The 26,319-nt window shown below is 35.1% G+C and overlaps 1 protein-coding gene across 15 annotated transcripts in view; it reads right to left on the reverse strand.

Moving 5' to 3' along the window:
* Positions 1-26,319, reverse strand: part of PLEKHA5 (pleckstrin homology domain containing A5) — a 221,049-nt gene that overhangs the window by 68,911 nt on the left and 125,819 nt on the right. For 14 of the 15 annotated variants that reach the window (XM_019661741.1, XM_019661740.1, XM_019661738.1 and 11 more), the window contains 3 exons: positions 5,153-5,236; positions 4,121-4,241; positions 817-921 (listed from right to left, as the gene is read on the reverse strand). In XM_019661741.1, coding sequence (XP_019517286.1) covers positions 817-921; positions 4,121-4,241; positions 5,153-5,236 — 310 coding nt within the window. Of the gene's footprint in view, positions 1-816; positions 922-4,120; positions 4,242-5,152; positions 5,237-20,633; positions 20,749-26,319 lie in introns of those variants that run through there. The other variant, XM_019661746.1, reaches the window with a different exon arrangement.

Here is a 26,319-nt window from a genome sequence, read left to right on the forward strand (position 1 = left end):
TGCCAAACAGATCATCTCAGTTACGTGGTGGTCACTTATCTGAAACCCAGCTGCAAATCAACAAGTAAAAACAGAAAACACATCCTTTAAGCAGTCAAAATAGATGTCATAAAATCCAATGTTTCTGCACAAAGACTTCTTCCCCCAGGATATTACAAAACATGCACCCTAATTATTCCTAACTAATGACAAGGTTCCAAAAAATCTTAGTTATCAGGTTTTCCAGACAACAGAGCAATATAAAACCCAACTTATTCAGGGTGTCAGAGTGAAACATGCTTGAGCAAACGGGCAAACAAGAAAAGAAAAAAATAGCATAAACACTTAAGAAAGTAGTTTTGAGAGCATAGGAGTGAAAATCTGGGGGGGGGGGAGAATCAGGAAAATCTCAAATTATGATCGAATTGCTCTATAAAGCTGAGAAGCATATAATTGTACATTTCTCTAATGATTTTTATATGACTAGAAAAATGAACAATACCTCTGTATGTTTTTTTTTCCATTTAAAAAATATTTCTGCCCGGATAATTTTACCATGTTATTCCTAACATTTCATACAGCATATATTTAATTTCAAATCTAGAAATACCTACAACAAACACACTGACCGTCTCTGTTCTAAGCAACATCCATCACCTTTTCTTTCTTTACTGTTCCCCTAACATTCCTGAGTGGAAATAAGAGGTGCAACAACCTGGAGGACTGCTCTACAGGTCCTCCTCCATTTTATATAATAGTCTTAAGGAGATTCAGCCAGAAAAAAACCCTTTTGATTCTGTCCTTTTTCCACACCAAATAGGAAAAAAAAAAAATTACCTGTTTATAAAGCCAGCCTCGTCTGACCACAGGTGCATTAGGGTTCCTTTTAATTGAATTTGATCTCTTTCCAAAATTATGAACTTTCTTTGAAGCCCGTGAAGTCTAAACAGAAAAAAGCAAAACAGACAATGTGGTGGTATCAGTGCCTAGATATTTGAGTTTATATTTCATCTTCATAATTTTAATCTCTTTTCACATTCTTCTGAAACTCGCAGGACTTAATCTTTTCAGGTAAATTCTTGTAACTCTGCTTTTGTTGGCTTAGTTCTTTCAAGTGTAAGAATTCTGCACAAAGACTTCTTCCCCCAGGATATTACAAAAGAATCACAAGTTTTACAATTTCTTCTTTAGAATCTGGATATACAATTTTTTAAAAAGGCATCGTGTTGTGGCAGTGTTTTGTCCTACCTGCTATATAACTGAATGAACCTTGAGTAAAAATTAGTATAATAATCCAAACGACAGCATTTTTTGCTTTATATTTGCATTTAATAGTGTTTCAATTGAAGGAAACTAGCATCAAGTCGTAAGAAAAATACTCAGATATAAAATATAAACAAACATGTCACATCAAGTGAAAACAAGACTGGAAGGATCTGCTTAATGTCATGCAGTATTTTCTTCTTTATCGACAATTCGGAAGTCGAATGATACCAAACAGATGGTGTTTAGCATGTTCTTAAAAGTACACATAAGGATACACAATCTTTAAAGATACTGCTATGTTTAGCATGAAGATTTATTTTGGCAGAAATGGTAGTAGAAACCAACAAGCATAAAAACAACGAAGCTGAATTTTAATTTCTCTATGAAAGTAAGTAATATCAAGTCATCTCTTATTTTTCAACTTAACCTAGAATCTTTGGAAATCTAGCGTATTTCACTAGAATTTTGTTTTGTGAAGCTTATATTAGTATATAATAGAATGTTAAGGCCCAACATCAATCACATTTTTTCCTAAAGCATGTGCTTTTTAAATAAATTTTAATTTGCTTTTGAACAGATAATGCTTAAACACAACATAAAACTCAAATGGTACAAAAAGGAAAACAAGGACCAGTGTACTTCTCTCTCACCCCTAGGTACCAGCACCCAAACAAGTCCTACCCACAAGCCTCTGGGGCAACCAATATCACTGTATCTGTGTGTCTATCCATCTAAAATAATTGTTTTCATAGTTACGGATTTTTTTTCCTCAAATGAGTTCATATATAACTACGCTTCTGTTCCACTATTTCTTGGAGCTCACTATATAAAGAATACTTCTTTACTCACACTCCTGCCTGCGCTATAAAACTTTTTAATCTTTGTAAATCAGATAAGTGGGGAATGGTGCCCTTTTACGGTTTTAAGTAGCATTTTTCATATTATGAATGAATTTGAGCATCTTTTTAATATATTTTAAGAGTAACATTCTTCCCCCCCATCTCGGAAGTGATTTTACAATACATATGTGCCATTTAAAAACTGGGTTATAAGCATTTTTCTTATTGATTCATAGCACTTCTTTAATCATAAAGGAATTATTCTTTAATTGTTACATGAATTACAGATATTATGCATGCATGATAATTTTCTATACCTGAATTTCTTTCTCAATTTGACATATTTAGGAAGTCCATCTACATTCTGAGTCCCTCCCTCCCGCTTCTTCCCTTCCTTCCTGCTTCTCTCTCTCTCTTTCTTTCTTTGTCTTCCATTGTTTTCTGCTGTACATTAGTAGTTTTATTTTTAACGTTTTAACACCTGATCTACCTGGAAAATTTTTGGTATAAAGTGTGAGGCACAGATCCAACTTTATTTCCAGACAATGACTTAGTGGACTTTAATCCACCTATCATATTTCTAGATTTAATTAAAATATATTAATGAGGGCTGGCTGAGTGGCTCAGTTGGTTAGGAGCTCGCTCAAGAGTGCGAGCATGAGCAACAGGGTCGATGGTTCAATTCCTGGCCCGAGCTGAGCTGCCGCTGAGCTGCCAACAGGTGGCAGGATGGCTCAGCTAAAAAATAGTAATAATAATATATAATAATATATATATATATATATAAATGAAGTATTACAACTCAGTTATCCTACTAGCATTTTGTTATACAAGAATTAAAAATTAACTATATATTTTTGAAAATTTACATTTACTTGTAATATTCTACAAAATTACATTTATAAAACCTTAACAGGCATTTAAAATAGATAACTGTCTACTGATAATTTCTTTACAATAATCATAATTTACTATTACAACTGTTTAACTATTATAAAATATTAATTATTTTTAAATAAATAAAGACTATTCTTTATCATCTCTTGATTCTCTCGCTATCCATTAATTTAGTAAATAAGCAGCAACTTTAAGGCAATTATTCATTTATTCAGACTTAGTAGCAAATTATCCAAAAGTTTGAAGAAACTTTTATATTAAGATTATAAATTTAAAATAACATTGTATTTTAAAGTACAAGAATAACTACAAGTAGACACACAACTCTAGGATCACAGACTAAACAATTAATGTTGTTTCTGATTATAAGGAAACACCACGCACTTCTATTTCCATATGGCTTTGGCACATTTCTTATAATGGGTTCTGCTAGATACTTCCTGGTCATCAAGTACACTGGTATCGAGTTTCCCTTTAGTAGTAAGGGATTTTACATTTATTTTTAAATAGTGCAAGTCTTCTCATTCTAGGCATACCTAATAGTCAGACAATAGAATTTCTAGGCCATTATTATACTGGGGTGCCAAAAAAAATGTATACAAGTGGAAACTTTGGTCAACGTTTCTCAAGCAGTAGTTCACCAAAATCAAAAGCGTCTGGACACTGATGGTAACCACTTTAAAGTGCCTCTTGTAATTGCAGAAGTCGAATGTGACTTACGTTCATCTTTTGTTATCAGTATATATTAAGTATTACAATTTTAATTGTTTTTTCTTTTCTTAAAATGTTTATACATTTTTTTGGCACCCTCTGTATTAATCTTCAACTTTAAAACTTAAGCTTATTCAATACTGCCATTCTGTCATACAAACATGCGCTACACATTTGTAATATTACTCAAAATCTGAACTCAATAATACTTTTAAAAATGTAAGTCATTAAATTATTAAAATACAATCTTATTACATTATATTCCAAGCCAAGGCTTCTATGTCAATTACCTTGAATGTAATTAGGTTCATGTAATAAAAAGATGAAATGATTATTCTATAATTCTAAAGTCCATTAAGAGTAATAGTAACACGCTGATTACCAATTATACCAGCTATCAATTATTAACAGTAAGCAAAATAACTTACTCTGCCTACAGGGCTCACTGGATGCACTGCGTAATCTGAAGTCATGTTATAGTTAGAAGCTTCATTTATCATACTTATAGGTCGTTCCTTCTTTTCTTCAGAAGTCATAGTTGAAACAGTCCTGAAAATATGTCAGAATGCTAGAACATGCTGTACATGTAAACTGCTTTACAATAAAGCTTCCCTAAAGTTAACAATGCTCATGTACTTCTTTTGTAAAACAGATACTAATTAGAGCTTAATAAACTCTGTGGTCAGAGCTTAATATTTACAAGTACGGTAATACCTTGGTTTGCGAGCATAATTTGTTCCGGAAACAAACTACTCATATTGCAAGACATCACTTGTTTACCACGTTAAAATGTATTAGAAGTGTTTGCTCGTCTTGCAGAACACTTGCAAACCAAGGCACTCGGCAATCCATGGTTTTACTGTACTTTAAATATAACTAACACTTCTCCTAATCACAACATAAGTTAATATCATATTTACTTTAATAAGCATTATTACAGATATTCTATTTGGTCATCTAACTGGAAACTTTAAAAATTTAGTTACAAAGTAGCTATTCTAATAGTAAAAACAATGCTATCAATAATGAATTTCTGTGAACAGATTAACAACATATAAAATATTTTCACACACATTTCATTTGATGCTTATAAAAATCCTGAGAAATGGTAATAACCACTATCTCTGATTTAAGGATGAGGAACACTGAGCCCAAATTATTTAAACAATCTGACCAAGTTTATGGTTTCTGACTTTGCACCCTGGGCTCTTGAGCTTACTCTGTTTGAGAGACTGTAAAAACAGCTTCTGAAATTACATTCCTCATTAAAAGGAAAAAAAACAAAACTTAAGTCATGTTTCTATACCACACATAGTAAACAAATGGCATTGTTATTATACTTGACTTCAAATGTTCACACGGGACATCTGATCAATTGTACTGTATTACATGTTCATAATAAGCAATCTCAATGCTAACTCCATTTTGAACAGAGGAATTTCACGAAACTTTTCACTTACTGTTCATTCACTACAAAAATACAGTTGTCCTGTGATGGCTGTCCTGTGACTGGATGTTTACAGGTCACTTTCCTTTCATTATGGCTGAAGAAAAGAGAAAAACGTATGTTACTTCTACTACCACAAATGTTTTACTAATGTTCTGGTAGCAAAATAGTCATTTCTTTATTATAACATTCAAGTTAGTGAATAGAGATGAAAGTCAAACCTCTAGGTATTGAAATTTCTAAATACGCCATTTCTGCTATCTACTGTGTGTACACGTGTGTGTAAATGCTACTTACAGTTTTACAATACAGATAAACTCACCCTTCCAGTCTGATCTCACCTCAATGCTTTCTTCCCACTATTTTATAAACAAAGGTAAGTTGATGTGGCTCCACGACCATCGCATTTTACATTTGACAGGTGGACCACAAAAATAAGTGTGAGTATCTACTCACCTTTGTTATTCTGTATCTTAATTTAGGCACCGAATGGCAAATTCACATATAAAAAAACAGACAAAGGAAAACAGTGCTCTATATCGGTGCCAGTACATTAAAAAATGGAGTACCACGGGAAGAGTAATAATTTATGGTGTTTTTGTTTTACAAGAGTCTTTATATACATAATGTAATTGGATTGATTTTTGTGATACTTAAAGGAAAATATGCTACAGAAAAATGGAATCTGAAGGAGAAAACAAAAACCTTAAATGAAATATACAAATGACAACAGAAACAATCAAACAAATCTACTTAGGGTTGATGAAAAAAATTTGCTTTGAATTAAAGGATAACTATTTTTTGCAGAATAAGACTTTTGCATAAGAAATACTTTCTTTCAAGGTTGAGTGATAAAGCCTCCAACATTGTTCTTGAAATGAGAGCAGAAAAAAAATCCCCAACTATTTATCTAAGCCAAAACTACCAGATGCCAAAACAATACACACTATACATTGATATTAAACATACATCGTTTGAAAATTAATATTTTTTTCCATTGGGTCTTATACCATAAATCAACCCATCATTGGTGTGTCCGACCTTAGAAAATTTACTTTCATGACAGAGAAAATTTTCAAGATGTTGTACTGAATATTGCTTTGTTAATCTTAAACGATTATTACATGTGCTCTGGATCGCATGAAGTCTATAACCACCAGCAACAAACTTTCAGGCAATCTTTAGATATTTAAGTTTCTTTTCCAAATCTTAACTTTCATTATTTTTATTGGTAACTCAGTACTTGAAATTCTAGCCATTAAATAAAACTTAAACCATACAAAAGAAAAGGTATACAGTGTTTTAAAAACATTACATATTGACAATTGTACAGAATGATTTATGGAATACAATGTGCTTGTATTATTCCTTGAGTTAATGGTCTACTAAGCACACAGGACTAATAAATTATCAGCTTTTGTGATAATATCTCATCTTTATACAAACACATTCAAACAGGTGTTAAGATTTGGTGGGTTTTAGATATTTATTTAAGGTGGAATTTTCACTGCATAAAAGTATGCAAGTGACATTATTACCTGCTGATTTAAAAAAGTACAATAGTGGAAATTAAAGTCTCATGTGGAATATGAGTTTATGTAAGAAGCAATACATTTATAACACAATAACTAAGAAAGTATAGTGTGGAGATAAGTGGAAAATAACTGGAGTATCTGAATGTGTCAAGGTATGTAAATTCTGATGTTTAAACAGAATACTGGTAAGAAGGGGATAAAGTAACCTGTGGTAGGGTTTAAACACCTTAATAATGAAAAATGGAAGATCATTTTTTGGGGTTTTTTTTTAAACTCTACCTTGGCTAGGATCACTAAAGAGTTAGAGTTGGTTGAGTGGTAGCTAGAGCAAAAACACAAATTCTTTTTATAAAAACCAATATTGCAAAAAGAAAACGAACAATGCCCTTATTTATTGCATTATTTCCCTATGCTATGTCATTTTACCTGGGAAGACTACAGTAGACTCTAATGCTAATATTCCAAATGCTCTAAGTTACAATGACATGGCTCTGCAATGGCTATTGGGCTAAGAGACTATATTGACTTCCTGAACACTAAACAGATTTGAGTACCCAGTAGACAAGGATGCAGGGCAATGGAGATATTAAAATAATGCATGATTAAAATGGAGCCCAAACATTGTTTCCCCGCAAAGTGGATGCTACTTCAATTAACCCTTTGTCAGGTGCAACTGACCTCACAGATTCATTGCACACAAAGATGTCACTATGAAATACATCTTTACTGTATTAAGTCACAAAGACTGGCTATAGGTTACGGTGGAGGGGGAAGATATGGAAGCGATAGGTCATGATGCTTAAGTTAACTGTTAGATATTTGAAAATTTGTGTGCAATAAATCTGTGAGATCAGTTGCGCCCGATGGAGAGTTAAATTGACATTTTTATCATGCAATCATTGTCAAGTTTTAAAACCATGTCTTAAAACTAAATAAAAATGTTAGTATTTCATCTTAGTTAAAAGACCACTGACTAAAACCACTATGAAATATGAATACATTTATTTTCTTCTTTTACTTCTTCAAAGTATCCAATGTGTTTTCTTTTATTTAATGTTATGATATTAAATTGGTATAAACATTCATATAAAATCTACAAGGACACTCTAACACAAAAGTCTTACTAGTTTTTAATGAAAAAAAAATAACCTTTCCTACTACATCTCTCAAATTGTGAACATAAAGTAAACAAAGAAGTCCTCTGAAATGTTTATTCATTTGTTCTGACTTACACAATACTCCTAAAATCTGGCTCTTGGTTACTAATTAAAAACAAAACAAAACAAAAACCACATAGCGCATTTTCTAAAATGTTAAATCCCCAAAATCTGTACAATGAGGTAGTTTAGGTTATAGTCACTGAAGATGACCAGGTTTCCATAAAATTCAAATTCAGAAAAATGAGATTTTATAGGCAATTAGAATAAGAAAACTGTCATCTCCTAATAAAACATACTCATCAAACAGAAATATCAGAGTAATGTTTTCTAATAATTTCATCTAAAATGAATTAAAATAAAAGTATGATATGCCAAAATTTCAATTCCAGTCTTGACTGTTCAAGTGTGGTAATTTTCCACCACCTAACAGGACTGCCCATCCTCACTGCTCTTGTGCAAATGTATTTTTAAATGCATTATATATATTTAAAAACACATTTTAAATATATTTTTAAATTTCAAAACCATTCCTTATTATATTGGCATTTACACTTTATTTTTAGAGTATATTGCATTTTTAAGTATTGTAACGGTAAAGGACAAACATAATTTATAAATCATTCACAGAAAAGAAATGTATGAGTTAAACAAATACTAAACCAGTAAGTGAAATCAATGTAAATGAAATCTAAGTGAGGTATTTTTTTGGGGAAAAAAAAATTCCACAAGGGCATCAGTTAATGCATAGAATTCTTTTAATACATAATCCATTGTTTCTTTACTACATACAGCAGCTGGGCACTGTGGGAGGTGGCTGGCCCACTGTTAAGTATCAGGTCGTGATCACTGATTGTCCTTGGCTCGGAAGAGGAATGGCTGCTCAGGACCATGGGGGAGGACAGGAGAGGCAATGATTGCCAGCCTTTCTCCAATTCTACCAAAGTTTGTCCCCTGCATTATTTACAAAGCACATGTATTCATCATACACTTGCCATCTTTTTTGTAGTCCACAGTTTTGGGGTTTTTTCTTTAGAAGGGCCTCAAAATCCAGATCACGAGTACCATCAGTTTCACTAGAACACTTGTGTAGCAGTGTTCCAATGCACTTATAAGGGAACAATCTGAGCATCACATAAATTCCCCATTTGTTTAGGCATGATCTTGTCTGTGAGAAACTCTAGGTGAATGCAGAAAACTGTGCCCAATGGAATTCCAGCCACACAGCAATATACCAATCACACATCTGCACAACCGTTAAGTATCTACCAGCAACTTGAGTTCATTGCCTGTTGCATGAAACACACCCATCCATGTGTAGTGATACAACTTTCTAATTTCAGATCACCCTACTTCCAACACTTCCCAATAACGCACAAGCTGAAACCCTTCCAATGTCCACTTCCCCAAACTGTGGGTCTTTTTCAAGGCAAAGTGTATCTGTAGTATTTTTGTATTTCCTAACCATTTATTTTAACATGTGTGAAACTGTGCGACCCTTTATTAGATTCCTATGTTTGTTTTGTATGTGTCACTAATGAAGTTTTTGAGTGGGATGCCCCTAAGCCCATTTTTCACAGAAGTCCCATGCTTTTCATTGCCCAATTTTGCACAGTGAGGTGACTTTTAGGGACATACATGTTGTGTTACAGCAAAACTGACTGTACTACTAAATTAGGAACTAACATACTTCTTCTATCCTACTAGAAATGCACTGGAAGCTTTGACAAAGTATCACTTTCAAAATCCTTGCCAGGGATGTAATGCTCTTCATAAATGAAAAAGAAAATCTGGAAAGATGGTTTTATATAAATTTGTGTTGCTGGAGGAATACTTATAAAGAAGGGATAAAATTCAGGTCTTGATATAACACATACTTATGGTTGCAGAACGAACTAATTCCCATCTCATCTCTGAACTCACTGTGGGGCACAGCAAGTCTAAACTTTTCTAAAGATGACACCAGGCATTCACCTACTCCTACTTCCAGACTTCTGTCTCTGATATTTTATTTATTTATTTTTATTGTGAAATAAACATTTTTTAAAAATTAGTTTCAGCTGTATAACACAGTGCAATAGTTATACTTTTTACCCCTCAAAGTGACAACCCCCTCCCCCAATCTGCCACCCCACTTCTCCCCCAATATCATACATCTCTATTACAATTCCCTTGACTCCACTCCCACACTATACGTCCTGTGACTCTCTCTCTATATATATTCACTTATAGTTGAAATACAATATTATACAACATCAGCTTCAGATGTTGTCTCTGATATTTTAATGTGTAGGTTTAGATCAGCGGTTCTCAAGTGGGAGTGATTTTATCTCCCAGGAGATATTTGCAAATGTCTGGCAACATTTTTGCATGTCACAACTGGGAAGCTGCTACTGGTATGTAGTGGGCAGAGGCCACGGGATGCTGCTAACCATCTTACAAGAAGCAGGAAAGCTTCTGACATGAAAGAAGTATGCAGGTGAAAATGTCAGTAGTACTCAGGTTGGGGAAACCCTGCACTAGACTATCACAGCCCTCTAACAATGACCTCTAATGAATAAGCCACATTTATTATTTCTCTAGGGCAGTGGTTCTCAACCTTCCTAATGCCGCGACCCCTTAATACAGTTCCTCATGTTGTAGTGACCCCCAACCATAAAATTATTTTTGTTGCTACTCTATAACTGTAATTTTGCTACCGTTATGAATCGTAATGTATCTTTTTGTTTTCCGATGGTCTTAGGCGACCCTTGTGAAAGGGTTGTTCGACCCCCAAAGGGGTCGCGACCCACAGGGTGAGAACCGCTGCTCTAGAGACAGCAGGAGCTGCAAGGAATGATGGCAGTTGGGAGTCCAGGTTCTAGAATCAGGTTTGAATCCCAGTTCCTTCATGTACTAGGGATGTGAACTTAGGGAAGTGGCTTTACCTCTCCATGACTCAATTTTCTCAATTCAGTAAAAGGAGCTTACAGGTTGTTAGTTAATTTTTCAGAACTATTCTAGGTACTGGGAATAGCAGTGAACAAAACAAAAAACCCCTTGTCCTCATGGAACTTAGTTACTTTCTAGTGGCGATGTTTATGAAGATTAAGCATGAACAGTATAAACATGCCCCGGAACAAAATAAGTCCTCGATAAGTATTTATTTTTATTATGAACTACACAGGACTTTCATTATATGTTATCATTAGATTACCTTTCAGTCAAGTGTTTACATGAAAACAGTTTAAATTAGCACCTACTCAAGCAATTGTTTAAAACACATGTTACTCCACTACTCATTATATGCTGTAAAAGAATAAAGTTGCAATCTCTCTTGGTTTTCCTGCCCTGGTAAAAATACCTGCCCCTAATATGTCAAAAAGATAGAGGAGAAAAGCAATTGTAATATAAAAGGTCCAGAGGAAGATTAGCTGTGTTTTTATGCTAGCAAAGGCAATATGCATGCGAGAAGGTTCTTAAATAGTGACAAACACTTAGAAACCTGAACTCAGCTAGTCCAGAGTTCAGGACTGAAGGAAATAGGTCATATTCACTAGCTCAATATGAGGATCATGTGGCATCCAAGGCCCAGATAAAGGATTGACTCAATGCCGTTTTTAGAAAAGATATCAAGCAACCGACAAACAGCAACGCAAATTGCTTGTTCTTCAGCTTTATGGCCTCTTCACTATTTATTAGCAGACATTTAATCATTTACGATAACTAGATCAAATGAAAGACCCGTGTTTAAAGCCTCAATGAAACTATTTCACTCAATAATAATTTAGTTTTAAAGGATCTTAAGATGAATCAATCCGTGTGTGCATAAAAAGGTATTTCTATCAAATTACCTAAGTAGCAAATTAAAAATGACATGTCTATTGTAGATAGAATAGAAATTCATCATTCCACCCAATTCCTATTCAAATCTTATACATGTGTGAATCAAATAATGAATCATGTAGATAGCTGCACCGAAAAGCTAGGCTAAGCTGTGCTATTCCTAAGCAGTTCTTAGTTTTCTGGTGGCCTACATAAAAAGAGAAAGCTGATAAACTACACTGATCCTATAACCTATTTACAGCAAGAGGAACTTATTGGGTTTGAATCAACTCCAGTAGCAGGTGCTCTTGTATAACAAATAACTTAAATTGTACAGCGGTGCTCTGAAGATAGGAGAAGTTGGTATTTTTGTCCTTTTTCAGGGTCGTTGGAGTGAGACTTCTTTTGTTCAGTCCACACTGCTACAGTCTTCCTCCGCTGACTTATAGAGGACGTCAATGGCATCTCTAAAGAAAGGAGACACAGACAGACACACACACACACACACACACATACACACACACACACACACACACACTAAACAGATGCATAAAATGGACAAAATGCACATTTCAAATGTAAACCTCAATAAATTACGGGTTTAGAAAGAGTGAGGGAAAAAAGATGTTTGCTAATATGGTGTTTTAAATTTCTAGCAAAATGATAAAAGTCAGTAATACTGAAGCAACTATTTCATTCTTAGTGGAGTGTTATTTCAAACTACACAAGGGAAAAAAATGAAATTATTCAGCACAATTAAATATGGGCTGACAAAGTAATCTGGTATTAAAACTCCTGCTATCCAACAATAGGCCAAAACTATGCAACCTTTGTAGAGTGAAAAAAATCCGTAAATCTTATATCTGAAACTTACAGATAGGTAAAATACCTTCATAAAAAGTTCTTTAAAACATTGATATTTGTTTGATTGTTTACAAAACTAAATATAGTACTAAATACTAGGTTTAAAAATTAAAAATTAGGGCCGGCCAAGTGGCGTGTTGGTTAAGAGTTGCCTTAGGAGTGCCAACTCTGAGCAGCAGGGCCCTGGTTCGGATCCCACATGAGGGCCAGTGATGCTGCACCCTCTACAGATAAGATGGTGAACAACAGCTTGACCTGGAGCTGGGCTGCCATGAGTCACTGGCAACGGTGTAGGCGGCAGTGGGGCTTCAGTGGGCTACCATAAGCTACTGTGAGTGGCCAGCGGCCAGTGAGCAACTGCCTCACCCAGGAAGGGCGCAGTGATCACAATACCAACATGGGCCAGTGAAGTGACGCCCTCCACAACTAGACTGAAGAACAAAAGGACAGCAACTTGTCTGTCCCACTTCCCGGATTCCCCACCACTGTTCCCCTCCCCCAATTCCCCATTAAAATCTTTAAAAAAACAAAATTAAAAATTAGAGTAATGCTACATATATTAGTACATATAATTCTCTGAACCAAGTAAGTATGGAAAGGAGCTATTCGTGGTTTAAAAATAAAAACGCTATGATTTCAAGGAGATACGATTATTCACAATTATGTAACACAGTAGCAAAGATTGGCTTGTCTTATTTAGTTAGGTACCCTCACAGTCATGAACTGGCTGCTTTAGCCCGAAATATCTGATGCAGACCACAAGGTCCAAAGGTGAAAGAAAGTTTCTCTTTCCATGTATCTTTTCAAGAAGTTTCCCAAAAGCTCCCTGGCCATCTTCTTCTAGAACGTCATTAGCCAGATATATTAAGAGTCTGTGCCTAATCCAATCAACAGTAAGTGAACTTACACCAATCAGGAGCCTCAACTTTGCCTGCGGCCCTCCTGCAGGAAAGTGAATAAAATGAGGTGACATTCTAACAGCAAGGAAGAAGGCAAAGGGACAGGCTAATAGTTAAGAAAACACCTCATTTTTCTTAGAGAATGCAACTCATATACGTTCCAAGAAATACTTGCACTAGCATTCAAAACTAGATTTCTCTTATTTGACTTGGTAAAAAAGAAAAAAGGTTTTACCTGTTTTTCCCTTTGGGAAGCTTTGTGAAAGTAATGAGGGTGGTTTAACCTGAATGTAAAGAATTCCTAAGGTTTTATTCCACTCAGAAAATTAAAAAAAAAATTGTTTTGGCCAATTAATAACTACATACTGGCTACCTGTTAGTATTGCAATTCTCTCCTGTGGGAGTCCTTGTTTGTATGTGTTTTTAAAAAACACCTTTATTTCATGGGTAATCCCAGTGACTACTTTAAAACAAAACTGTTTTCTAATTTAAGAAATAAATGTTGAAATTGCTATTAACATATTGTCAATAACAGCTGATATAACTCTTCTGAGTGATATGTTCGACAAAGCAAGCTTTATTAGGTAGTGTTTTATATGTGTAACCATGGCAATGAAGTTGAAAATGTATCCACTGTGTACAAAAAATATGTATTTTAGAAAACTCTCTCCCACAGAAGAGATTTTGGTTGTCTCTTATTAAACTCAGATGCAAACCATTTGTGACTTGCTCAGACTCGTGTATTTCCTTTGAGAAAGAAAGGATTTAATTTAGTACAAGAAAAATAGAATATCATGGTGGTTTGGCAACTCTTCTGGCAACACTGGTAACGAAGCCAGCCAGTGTCATGACTTGGACTTCTGCAAGGACCCAACCCATAAAAGAAGCCACATACCCACAAGGTCGTTAGGTTGGAGCAAGGCAAGAGTCGTGGAAACTATGGAAGCTACTGTGTTTCTCAAATTCAGGCAGAAAACTACACAGCCAACAACTCAGATGTGTACTTACAATCCTTTTGTTTTCAGTATCCTTCTACTCAAATCAAAAAGAGTATTGCACAGACATTCTCAATTTGGCCTTGGTTTTATTATATTATCAGACAATTATACTCTCCAGCTTGTTTTAAAACTGGGAGAACTTTTATCAATAGAAATCATAAAGGCTTACCACTCTGAGACTCAAACAGCCTCAAATTAGGTTTAAAAAACTCCGTATTTGTAGCAGTGACTTAGTTATTCAATTAGTTATCTTATTTATTAAATCCATTGGTTCTACGATGGTCCAAGTAATTTTTAATACTGTTAAATGTAAAGTTCATTAATGATTTATACAGATAACTATTTTAGTTTATTTTCATTTTAATAAAAAGAAGAAAAATGTTATGTTGCAATCTGACTACCACAATGACTATTTCTGCAATTTATTTTTAAACTGAAAGTATGCTGGCATGGAAAATTGTGCCTACAATTAAAGGCAATGTTTTAAGAACAAAAGAAAAACACTAAAAGTGCCCTGTCTTTTCTTCAGAGAAACCAAATTCTTGAGCCTGAGTTATAGGAAGACATAACCGCTGAGTTAGCAATCTAAAAATTATATATATATATTTTTTTGCAAAACATGAAAAGTATATAGTTCCTTTCCCTGCATTTAGTTCTAAATGCCATTGGCCTTTAACTTAGAGCTAACTGCTCCCAGACATCCTGCCCAAACCTCAGTGATTCATTTCCCCACCCTCCAGAGTCTCCTTAAGGTCTGAACCCTTTATCTTCTACCCTTTCCTCTCTCATCATTTAGAAAATGGATCATCTCAGATTTCCTGAAGGAAAGGGAATAATTCATCAGGTGTGAGCCCCTCACTGATCCTCACTGCAGCTATAAATTTTAAAATCATCACCGTAATAACGAGCACTTGAGCATCTAATTCAGTGCTACACACACTCTCAGTAGTCACATACTATACTTGAAACTTGACCATCAGTCTCATGCAGACCCTTTGAGGTATTACTATCTTTGCTTTACAAATGGGTAAACTGAGGCTCACAGTATTGACAAAGCTGTCAGAAGTCACAAGGGGACACAGCGAGGAAGAGGTGCCTCCAAGGCCCGAGGCGCATCCTTTTCAGTTCTCCACCTTTCAACCGCTGCCCCTTCCTGGACTCTTATCACAGCCCACAGTTCTGCCCTACATCTTCTCCCATGTTTCTGCTCAATGGTACAAAAACAAAACAAAACAAAACAAACCACTACGCTTTCCTTAGAGGTCCCTTCCCTTGTCCATGGTCCGTGAACACATCCAGCCTCCCTCGCTGTTCCTCTTCCTCCCCCTCCATCTCACTGCCCAGCACCACCTCAAGTCTACGTCTATCTGAAGCTCAGTACTGAAACCTCTTCTGATTCTAAGTTCATTTTAAACCCAGTGTCTCTTTTTCCATCTTCCGGTTCTCTAAGTCTTCACAATCACGTTCCACTCTTGGTTGCTCAGACAAAATTACCACAACGTATTTATAAATGTTACCTCACATATTTCTGATTTTAGGTACCAAAGAATTTAAGTACAAATAACGACAATTGTAAAACATGGGTTCTATAAAAGAGGAACTGAAAATCTTGCTTTTCCCAGTGGGAAAATACAAGTATGATGTAATCTTTCAAGTACAAAGCTGAAAGATTGTAGACTAAGAACAATAAAGAAAAAAATTATAAATATGAGGCTCACATAAAAATTCATCTGTTTTAGTTTTTGGTTATTTACAGATAATTTCTAAATCATCTCATGAAAAAAAAAACTTAAATAAAACCAACATACACATTTAGAATCTAGAAACTAAATGCTTTTCAATAGATGTTAAATAATTTTGGAAGTAACACAAGAAAAATTCAATTAACATGATGCTATTAACAAACAAAATGTACCTATCACATTCATAACTGTTATCCATCCTGAGTGTTATGGCACAGTTATAGTTTAGGTCACTTGATAAATTACATTATAAGCAAAAATTCCTAAAATAATTTAGAATAATCTTTCACTTGTAAGTCATTTGAGTGAGTCTGAACTTTTAAATGGGAAGTTTAAATAAATGGCACTTTATGGTTAAAACATAAATATGATTCTTAGTATATACAGAACCCTCAAAGTAATCTACCAAAGTAGTTTGCTGCCAAGAATTCACGAATCAGGTGACATTTCTGGTTGCCACCCAGAAACCATCCTATGAGAGCAGATGGCTAACAACATGTCTACCACTGCCTACCTCAAGGCTCTGATGTCCGAAAAGCATCTTAACTCACCTCATTATAACCAGACTCTCTCCAATTTAGACCACACTCCTCACTTGAGCCTCAACTTCCTTCCGTAAAATAGGAATTCAAAACAATATCAGTAACAACAAAAATCCTACCCCATAGGGCTTTGAAAGGGTAAAGTACCTAGCAGCACCAAAGGTACATACCTGGGCCTAATAAAACCCTCACCAAATATTAGCTAAACTTGAATGCGCTAGTAGAGTGCAATTTTTTGAAAAGAAGTAAAATTATGTCACTTCCTTGCTTTAAAAAGATGCTGGCTCTCTGCTCTACCTTTAATATGAAATACAATGGTTTGCATACAACTATAGTTTCGTGAAGGAGAAACCTGATAATTTGATCTAAGATTACAGTTCACTATTGAATGAACTATGCCAAAAGCACTCGTAGAACCACATAACAGAATGAAAATGATCACAGGTATTTTTAGTGGTCTAAAAGAATGCTTATTTGAAAAAGTATAGTCACCTGTATAAAAAATATTATTAACAAAAGTCTATTGGGGTTTTAAAATAAAACTAAGCAGAACTCCAATTCAGAAACATGTCAATAGTTAGAAATATTCTTTTTGGCATTTAAAATCAATAATGTGCCACTTAAAGATATATAAATAACCTAGAATTTCATTAATTCAGACTACTCTAACACTCCCTAATGAACACTAATTACTAATGTTTTATTGTAACAGGTATTAAATGGAAGTTCACGATACCATTGGGAAGGAAGCAAACAAATTAGAAAAAGTTAAATTTAAGCATTGTCTCTTTTACGTGTGGTCATATGTGAAAAAAGTTAACCTAATTCTAACCTACACAAGCACACAATTTCAAAAAAGACCCAATCATTTTATAGTAGATGAAACATTTTTTTCCAACAGGGTCAAATTGATAGAATCAATAGCTCAATTCGAACAGGAAAAAAAAAATCAGTAAACATTTAGTATTACTCTTCTTTGTTGAATAGTATTTAATCATCTTAATACTGCACAAGCAATAGCTACACAATCACTTCAAGAACAAAAAAATAGTTATTAATAAGTCAAATAATAGCTCTATAAAACAAAAAGGTTTTGTAAAAAGAAAATGGCAGACTTTCTTTCAAAATGGCTTTCTTGTAGTGTAATTTAGATACTTTCATTCATTCAATATGAGACAAGCATTGGAGAAATAGCCTTAATATTATAAACAAGCAGGAGGAGTAATGAACAAAAATACAAAGGGGAGATGGATGAGGGATTGATCTTGCTTAGAAAGGGGAAAACCAGAAGACATTCCAGAAGTGGCGGCCATCTGAACTGGGCCTTAGCATCAGCAGTAGTCAGGTGTGGCAAGAGTTCAGCATAGATTGAAGGGGAGGGGCACAGAAATTGGGTTGAATATCTAGGCTCTGAGTAACAACAACCTATTTATGAATATAAAATTTGTTATATACGTTTTGAAATAATGTATTTGTTCTACTCCTGTCACTTCAAAATAATATATTTATAACTCTGAAAAGGTCCAAATAATAATGCAAGTATGTGATGCACAATAGCACTTAATTAAGGCTCAATTTAGTCAGCAAGTCATTATCCCCAAGCACTGAGAAATTTCTCACTTACAGAAGAGGCATGAGATAGAAATCCGACCCAGAATAGCAGGGAAAGGCCCACTTTCTATAGCAGAGACACAGATACAGTGTGTAGAGTCTGCAAAGAAATGCAATGGCCAGTGCAGGACAGCCTGATGGCAGCATTATACTTCAGAGACACAGTTCCTTCTAATGGAGTACAAGACCATGTCATCTTATTAGTTGGTTAGATAACTGGCAGGTTTTCATTATCTCAGTGAAGATGGAATCTCTCTAAAACAAAGATAAAAATATTCTCCTCATTCATTTACCTTGCTTAATCAATTCATTCATTATGCTCAAATATTTATTAAGCATCTAATATGCCCAAGGTTTTGTACTGTCTACCACTAGGAAACAAAAATACAGTTCAAGACTATAAACTGCTTAAGGGATACTATTGCATCTGAGTTAACTAACCTAAATTTCAAACCTGAATAAACAGCATAATTATGCTTTCCATCAGGTTTCAGTATTGGTGGAAAGGGCTCCTCAAAGCATCATCACTTACTCCTTAGACAACAGACAAGTTTTTCAAAAATCTATTGCTTTAGACTTGAGTAAAACCTTCATGTCATATTTCAGGTTATCCCCCTGCAGCTCTGCTCACCACCTCACCCCCTTCTTTTTCCTTCTTTTTTCCTTTGCCAGCTTTAACTTCCTGTCCATACAAAAAAGTTTAAGTAGCTTCTCCTCACTTGAACTTTAGTGGTATTTAAGCAGTGACCACTGATGCCATAATGCCTCAAAAACATCTTTGTTTAAAATGTGTAGTGAATATAATCCAATTCATCCTTACTACAGTAACTTATTAAGTTTAAAATTTAGGCCATTTTAAAACCATGATAAAATATTTTAAGTGCATTCAAGATACATTTTTAAAAGAAATAAAAATATTCATGACTTCTCCATATACTTAAATTTTCTAGCTTTGGACACAATTTTCAGCTAGAAGCTGAAAATTCTGCAACCTAAGGGAAAAACTGAGGCTCTTGAATTAAGGCCGTCAAGTCAAATAAAATGAACCTGAAACTCTACTTCTATATTTCTCTGCTTCTAAATATAGAAGTTGTACAATGTACTAGGAATCATAATGAGGCAGTTATCGCTAATTCCTCAAATGTGATATCTTTGCACATTCACATATAAAATGCTGATTTAGCTCATTTCCTTTCAACACCTACCCATCTTATTCACATAAAAATATGGATAACAAGTCTTATTTTTTAATTGCTGGAGAAAACTAATAATGAAAATATTTAACATATTTACTACGCATTTCCATACTAGACTTAAACTAGACTTAAAAAGCAGAAAATGGCTGTTCTTTAATAGAAAACTTTGTTTGAAAATCCCTCTAAAGGACCTTGAAATCACAAGGCTGCTACTAAATCTGTATGAAAAGTGTGCTCAAAAAGGCAAGATGTAAAAGATTTTAAAGGCTTCAGTTCATACCATATAAATAGTATGAAATTAAAATAACATTCATCCACTCAAAATGGAGAAAAAAGTTATAAGAAAACTAGCTACATAAAAGAAAATCTTAATATAACCTGCTTCTTTAATGCTTTCAAAACTAAATAAATTTATAATAGTGCAAAATTCAAAGACACATGAATATTGTTAATAATATATCTTTTACAGGTATTATTCAGAATTAATGGCAGCAGTAACTTTAATTTCTTTAAATGTCAAAATATTGTCTACAATAATCTCCTCTCGTTGTACTGCTCTTAAATTTTAGGTTAATGAGGATTCCTATTTTGAATCTCATAACTGAAACAGCCTAAATAATTATATATTTAAATAAATATTAGCAGCCTCAACAAACTGTTAATTAATTTAGCCGAGTATCAAGATACTTTTTTTTAGCAAAAGCATGATATAATGATACTGTTAGCATCTCCATAGGAACTTCTGAGAATTATTCATTCAGTTTTCTTTAAGAACAAAAAAATTAAGTTTCTTGTTTGAATAAGTTAAAAAATAAAAATATTTTCAATGAAAATCTTTAGGCTTTAAAGCAATTTGCAACTACTCTGCATTTATGTAGCTTAAAGTTAAGAAGAGATTAAGAGGAAGACTGCATTTTAAAATGCCAGTCATCTGAAAACCTAATGATGTATTTACATTTCTGCAACAATACTTCAGTTATAGAAACATTTATAGAATGTAAATCCTTTCTGCACGAGGTATTGTGCCTGGCACTAGGGCTACAAAGATTATTTACCACAGCATCATTAACTGAGAAAAAAAGACTACTGCTCATGTAGCCATTAGCTATTTATTATTAATACATAAAAGTAACAAGAACTACTCACCAGCCTTCATCAAAATCACATTCGTAAACAGACATTCAACTACAGGCAAAAAGGATACAGGCATAAAAAAAAAAAAAAAGACTCAACTGCTTTGTCTTTGAGCTGCTCCCAAATGAGCACTGTGGGGACTAAACACTAAGGAAATGCACTGTGGCTGTCAGGCGGGCCTGCCACTCGGCAAGTCTGACACCAGACTGACGTCACACACTAACATGTCACTGCAGCTGCAAATTAAGGCAGCTTCCTCAGGAAGAATTTCTTGTGATTATGCATGCCTTCTAGCCATAAAGATTTGATTTCAATTCCCTTAAAGTTGGCATATAGCACAGGGTAAAATACCAGCATATATGTTTGCAAATAGCTCTTGAGGAAAATGCTCAGTGAGAAACTTAAATAACCTTAGCTCAAATAAGTAGGTATTTTCTGTCAAAACTGTCAAAATACCAATTTAAATGACATCTTTAAAAATATTCTGTTGTTGTTTCCAAAGTTGATACACACCTATTTATTTCAAAAATTCAACCAACAAAAGGTAAAAAGCAAGCTAAAATTGCCTGGAGTTCCACCACCCAGAAAGGATAACAGCTAATGAGATTTATTGATTACTTACTATGTCAATCATTTTACAAACTCATTTGAGCCTCATAACCCAGTGCTATGGGTTCTGTAATTGTCTTCATTTTAACTAAAGAAACTTGAGCACAGAAACAGTTAGGAACTTGCCCAATGCTAATAAGTGACCGAGCAGGATTCAAACCTGAGTAGAGGGTCTCCACTGCCCATACATTTGATCACAAAGTTATACGATCTAACAGTAAAGAAAACAGCTGTTAACATTTTGGCAAATATCCTTTTAGACCAGAGTTTGTATATACAAACATATATTTATTCAACATAGGAAAATCCAACTATATATGTTGTGTTGCAACCCAGTTTTTTCATTCAACTGTGTGTCATGAACAGCTTTCCATGTCAGTAATTACATTCCTAACTGTTCCTTTTTTGATGGCTGCTCATCACAATTATCTAAACTTGTTTCCAGCTGATACTTAATTTCTAATTTTTTGTTACTATAAACAATACTTAATGTATGTAACTGTCCAGACATCTTTGTATTTTTCTGTTTAGCTGTGTAGGATAATTCTTAGAAGCGGGTTGGATAGGTCAAAGCACATGGGTGTTTTCAATATTTATACGCTTTGTTCTCCAAAAAGAGATAATTTATATTTGTACCTCAATACATTAGATTTCCCTTTTCCCTACATACTGGGTATTGAAAATTATTTTTCCTTTCTGCAAATCAAATAGAAAATACACGCCATCACACAGTTCTAATTATATGTGTTGTAACTACAAGTAAGGTTAAGCCTTTCTTCACAGGAGGCAGTCTAGCTTAATGGTCACAAGGACATAGGTTCGAGAGCCCAATGACTGAGTTCAAGCCCAGTTCTTCTTCTCAATAGTTCTCTGACCACAGGCAAGTTATATAGCCTCTCCAGGACTTAATTTCCTGTATGAAAAATAAAGATAATTTACTCTCCATGGGATTTTTGTGAGAATTATGCGAAAAAAACCACGTAAGCAATTGGACCAATGTCTACCACATGTGTTTAATTAAATGTTAACTCACGTTTAATAACCAATTATATACTTCTGCATTTCGCGCCTTTCATCCAAAATGGTGATTCTAAACAGTACAGACAAACCATTTTACAAAAAAGATTGTAAATATCTTATTAGAAGGCTAATGACATAAAAATGTTCAGGTACCTCAATGTGAGTTGTCCTACAACTAATATGGCATGTAACATCACTGGCATTAAAACATTCCTTTCATATGAAACTGCTATAAAAAATTTTAAAATAGCATTTCAAGTTGAGAAAATAAAACTGCTTCATCCTGTAGTCTGAGATACAGACGAACGAGCCAACACAGTTTGCTATAACCAGAAGGGTTGGCATATGTTTTAGAAAAGCAGTGATTCATGATCTTTCCCATTTTTTTCCAAAGTGAAGGTTTTGCTAGTACCCATTATGTTCAGTTTAAACTCCTCACACTAAGAAAACCAAAAACCCATTCTTGAAAACATCAGGAAGAAGTCAAGAAAATAACGTTTTTCCACAGTAAAAGCCAAGGACAGCCCTTTCCAAATGACATAAATGATAACAACTTATTAACAGAGTATGCGAAGGTTAAAATGGAGTGAGCTGCTTATCCCTTCCCCCAAATCAATGTGACCTTCTATCACACAATAATGTCTTCCACTGTTCTCAGCATCAAGATAGTTATAACAAAACACCTCTAAATCACACTCAGAAGGGAGTTTTATATTATTCTCGCAGATCTGGTATGGGTGTACTCATTGTTGTAGTATATGCTGTAAAATTACCACATCTGAAGGCAGACATATCTGTAATAAAACTGCTGCATAATATGTTTGCAGAGTCACACAGTTGGCAGAGGGGTTCTGCATATTGATGTCAGGAGAAAACCAGCAATAACGAAGCAGCAGAGATCTGTCAGGAGACTGTGAACAATTACCAGGAATACTGAGAACCAACAAGTTGACCACGTATTTGGTTTATGAAGTTACCAGCACCCTGCACTGTTTCTCTAGGACCCGGGAGGCTCAGGTCCCTCTATCACCCACCCACCGATGACAGGACTTCCACAGGGAAAGCACTGTGGCCAGGCCATAATAGAGGGAACAAGATTAGGTCCCCCCTCTCAAGGCCAGAACAGCCTGGAACTGACAGTTTAATAGGGAAGACAGCGCTGTAAACAGATCATTATAACATAACCAGATCTGCAGAGCACAGAAGAGGAAGTGGCTAATGCCTGAGGGGCTCTGAAAAAAAGACTTATTAACAAAGTAAATGACAGCTGACCGGACGAGTTCATGAGATTTCAGTGAAAGCTAGCAGTAGCTGTAAAAAGCACAAATTTAAGATGCAATCTAAAATTTACACCTACAAACAGTGCCCAATTAACACAGAAACTATTCATTTAAGGGAAAAGTGCACACCAACAGGACATTTCTCCTAAGTGCCTTATAAAATTCTGCCCTGCTTTTCTCAAATGTCAGCGATGGCTAGTTCAGCTTTCTTAATTCTGTCCAAACCACTTTTTAGGAGAGGGAATTGAGGCAGTCTGTGGACGAATTGCTCCGCAATTTTTACGGAGCTAATGAACTTCTTTAAATCAGTAGGGGTCCTAAATCTCAATTAATCATGATTTTCTTTTCATGTATCTCTGTGCTTTAGGCAGGAATCATACTTTACTAAAAATCCACAGAATAAAAAGTCCAGTGAGGGCCTCCAAAGTATTTGCCAAAAATAATGATTCAGTGCATCCCTCAGGCATGTTTGTGACAATGGCTGAGGATTCAGTGGTGATATTATTTTTTTGGATCTTATTGTTACTTTAACACTTCTCAGTGGCATTTAAAACTCTTGGCCACTTTTTCAGGTGTATTGAAATGTATTGAAAAGGCTACCTTGTCCCTGATATTTATGTGACTTGGTTCCCCAATGTCCACTTCGTAAAACGGGCTTTAGTCCAAAGGACTCAACCCAGTGCCCAATAATTTGTCTGCCTAATTTGGTGCCAATTTATCCATCACTAATATCCAGAGTAGAAGTTCTTTTCATGGGTAAGAAAGAGCTCTCCTACCAATCTCTTCCCTATAGTGTCTTAATGGTGCTGGATAACACGAAGCACTCAAATGTTCCATCAGCTGATTACTGATTTCCATCTCTCAGGTCACTTAATACAAATCTTTCAGAGCAGAAAAATACTAGTATAGTGAGAGTACAGAAGGAAGAGCACAAGTGTGTACTTCCAAAGTGTGTTTTTTCCAACACTACCAAGCAATTATCTCAATTCTGACACCATCTACCTAGAGATGGAACTCACAGGTGAAAGGTTCAGTCCCACAAGAGTGCCTCCACTTCAGACACGCCAGTCCACGTCCAGGTTGTCACCTGTACACACTGAGTGTACACTGGATTCCCATGACTCCCTCTTCGGATCTGATTCATTCGCTAGAGGGGCTCACAGAACTCAGAGAAACATTTAGTTAGGTTTCCTAACTTACTCTACAGGATATTATAAAGAATGCAGATGAATAGTCAGATGGAAAGGCACCTAGGACAGGGTCTGGGAGGGTCCTGAGCGCAGGAGCTTCTGTCCCCATGAAACTGGGGTGTACCAGCTCCTGGCAAGTAGATGCATTCACCGGCCTGGTAGCTCATCAAATCTTGTTCAGGAGTTTTTATAGGGCTTAATCTGCAGCCTGCCCTCCACCAACCCATTTACAGCGGTCCGTGAGTGGGGCTGAAAATTTTAACCCTCTAATCACTTGATTTCTGGTGACCATCTCCATCCTGAGGCTATCTAGGGTCCCCACTCTAAGTCACTTCACAAATCACAAAAGATATTCTTATCACTCAGGAAATTCCAAAGGCTCCAGGAACTCTGTGCCACCAACCTGGGACAAAGACCAAATAGATTTCTTATAACACTATTCAACCACAAAGTTACACAGAGGCAAAGTAAGAATACATTTTCCTTTCATCCCAAATTTCTGAATTCACTTATCGTGGTCTATCACATACCTTCATGATTTAAAGAGCAACACCAAGGCAGCACTACTTACGAAAGTAAATTTCAAATAATTTAAAAATATGGCTTCTCAAAACCCTTGTTATCTTGTTTTTAAAAGTGTAATCAGGTACAGAATAAGTCAACTCACAGAAATTAAACGCAATTACCTGATGATAACCTGAGATAGATTTTAAATATACTTTTACTGCACCAACCACTATATCAACCGAATGAAATTCAGTATAGAAACAAACTGTGCCACCCAGTAAGACGATGTGTTGGGCCAACAACTTCTTCTAAACACTTTGTTAGTCCTCATTTGACACTGACATAACAGTTCAGATATTTTCAATTTACTACCCAAGAAATATTCAAGGGCTGTTCCATGCTATCATCTTGGTGTTCTATTAGAGCTAAAATTTAACAACGCAGCAAATTCTCGGAAAAAAGTAATTGGAAGAGTTGAATGATATAAGCATCAAATTAACCCATAAACACCTGCCTAGGAAGGGACCAATTATAATGAAAAGTCCTTCATACCATTAGAATCTTCTTCCCCAGGGGTAGCAGCTACTAAAATATACTTGCTTGCTAACAGGGTCAGAGCATTCCAATTTGAAAATATACAGTTCTCAGGTCATCGATGAACAAAGTGGGCCCTCTAACGCCAGCTTAATAAGCCACCGGCTTTGCCATTTTATATTCCCCTCAATTTATTTCTTCTTCCAATTCTTTTTAAGATTTTTCCAATTTTTGTGAGATTGGTAGCCATGACCTCTTCCTTCTAAGCTCCGTCATAACTTGTGTATCTCACCCATTTACATGATTTAGGGTCCATCCCAAATGCTACCTCCTCAGAGATTTCTCCCAACCTCCTTACTCAGGTAGTTTCAGTACCACAAATCAGGAGTAATTAGTACGACCAAACAAATTGCAGTCACACATACTTACATCTCAAAGAATTTGTCAGCAGGGATGTATATAAACTTTTGCACAATAAATAAAAAGTAGATACTCATGGCGGGTGGGCTAATGCTAATAAGCTCATTTATACAACCAAATACAAACCAAAGTGAGAGA

This window comes from Hipposideros armiger, unplaced genomic scaffold (assembly GCF_001890085.2).
Source record: "Hipposideros armiger isolate ML-2016 unplaced genomic scaffold, ASM189008v1 scaffold_360, whole genome shotgun sequence".
NCBI lineage: Eukaryota > Metazoa > Chordata > Mammalia > Chiroptera > Hipposideridae > Hipposideros > Hipposideros armiger.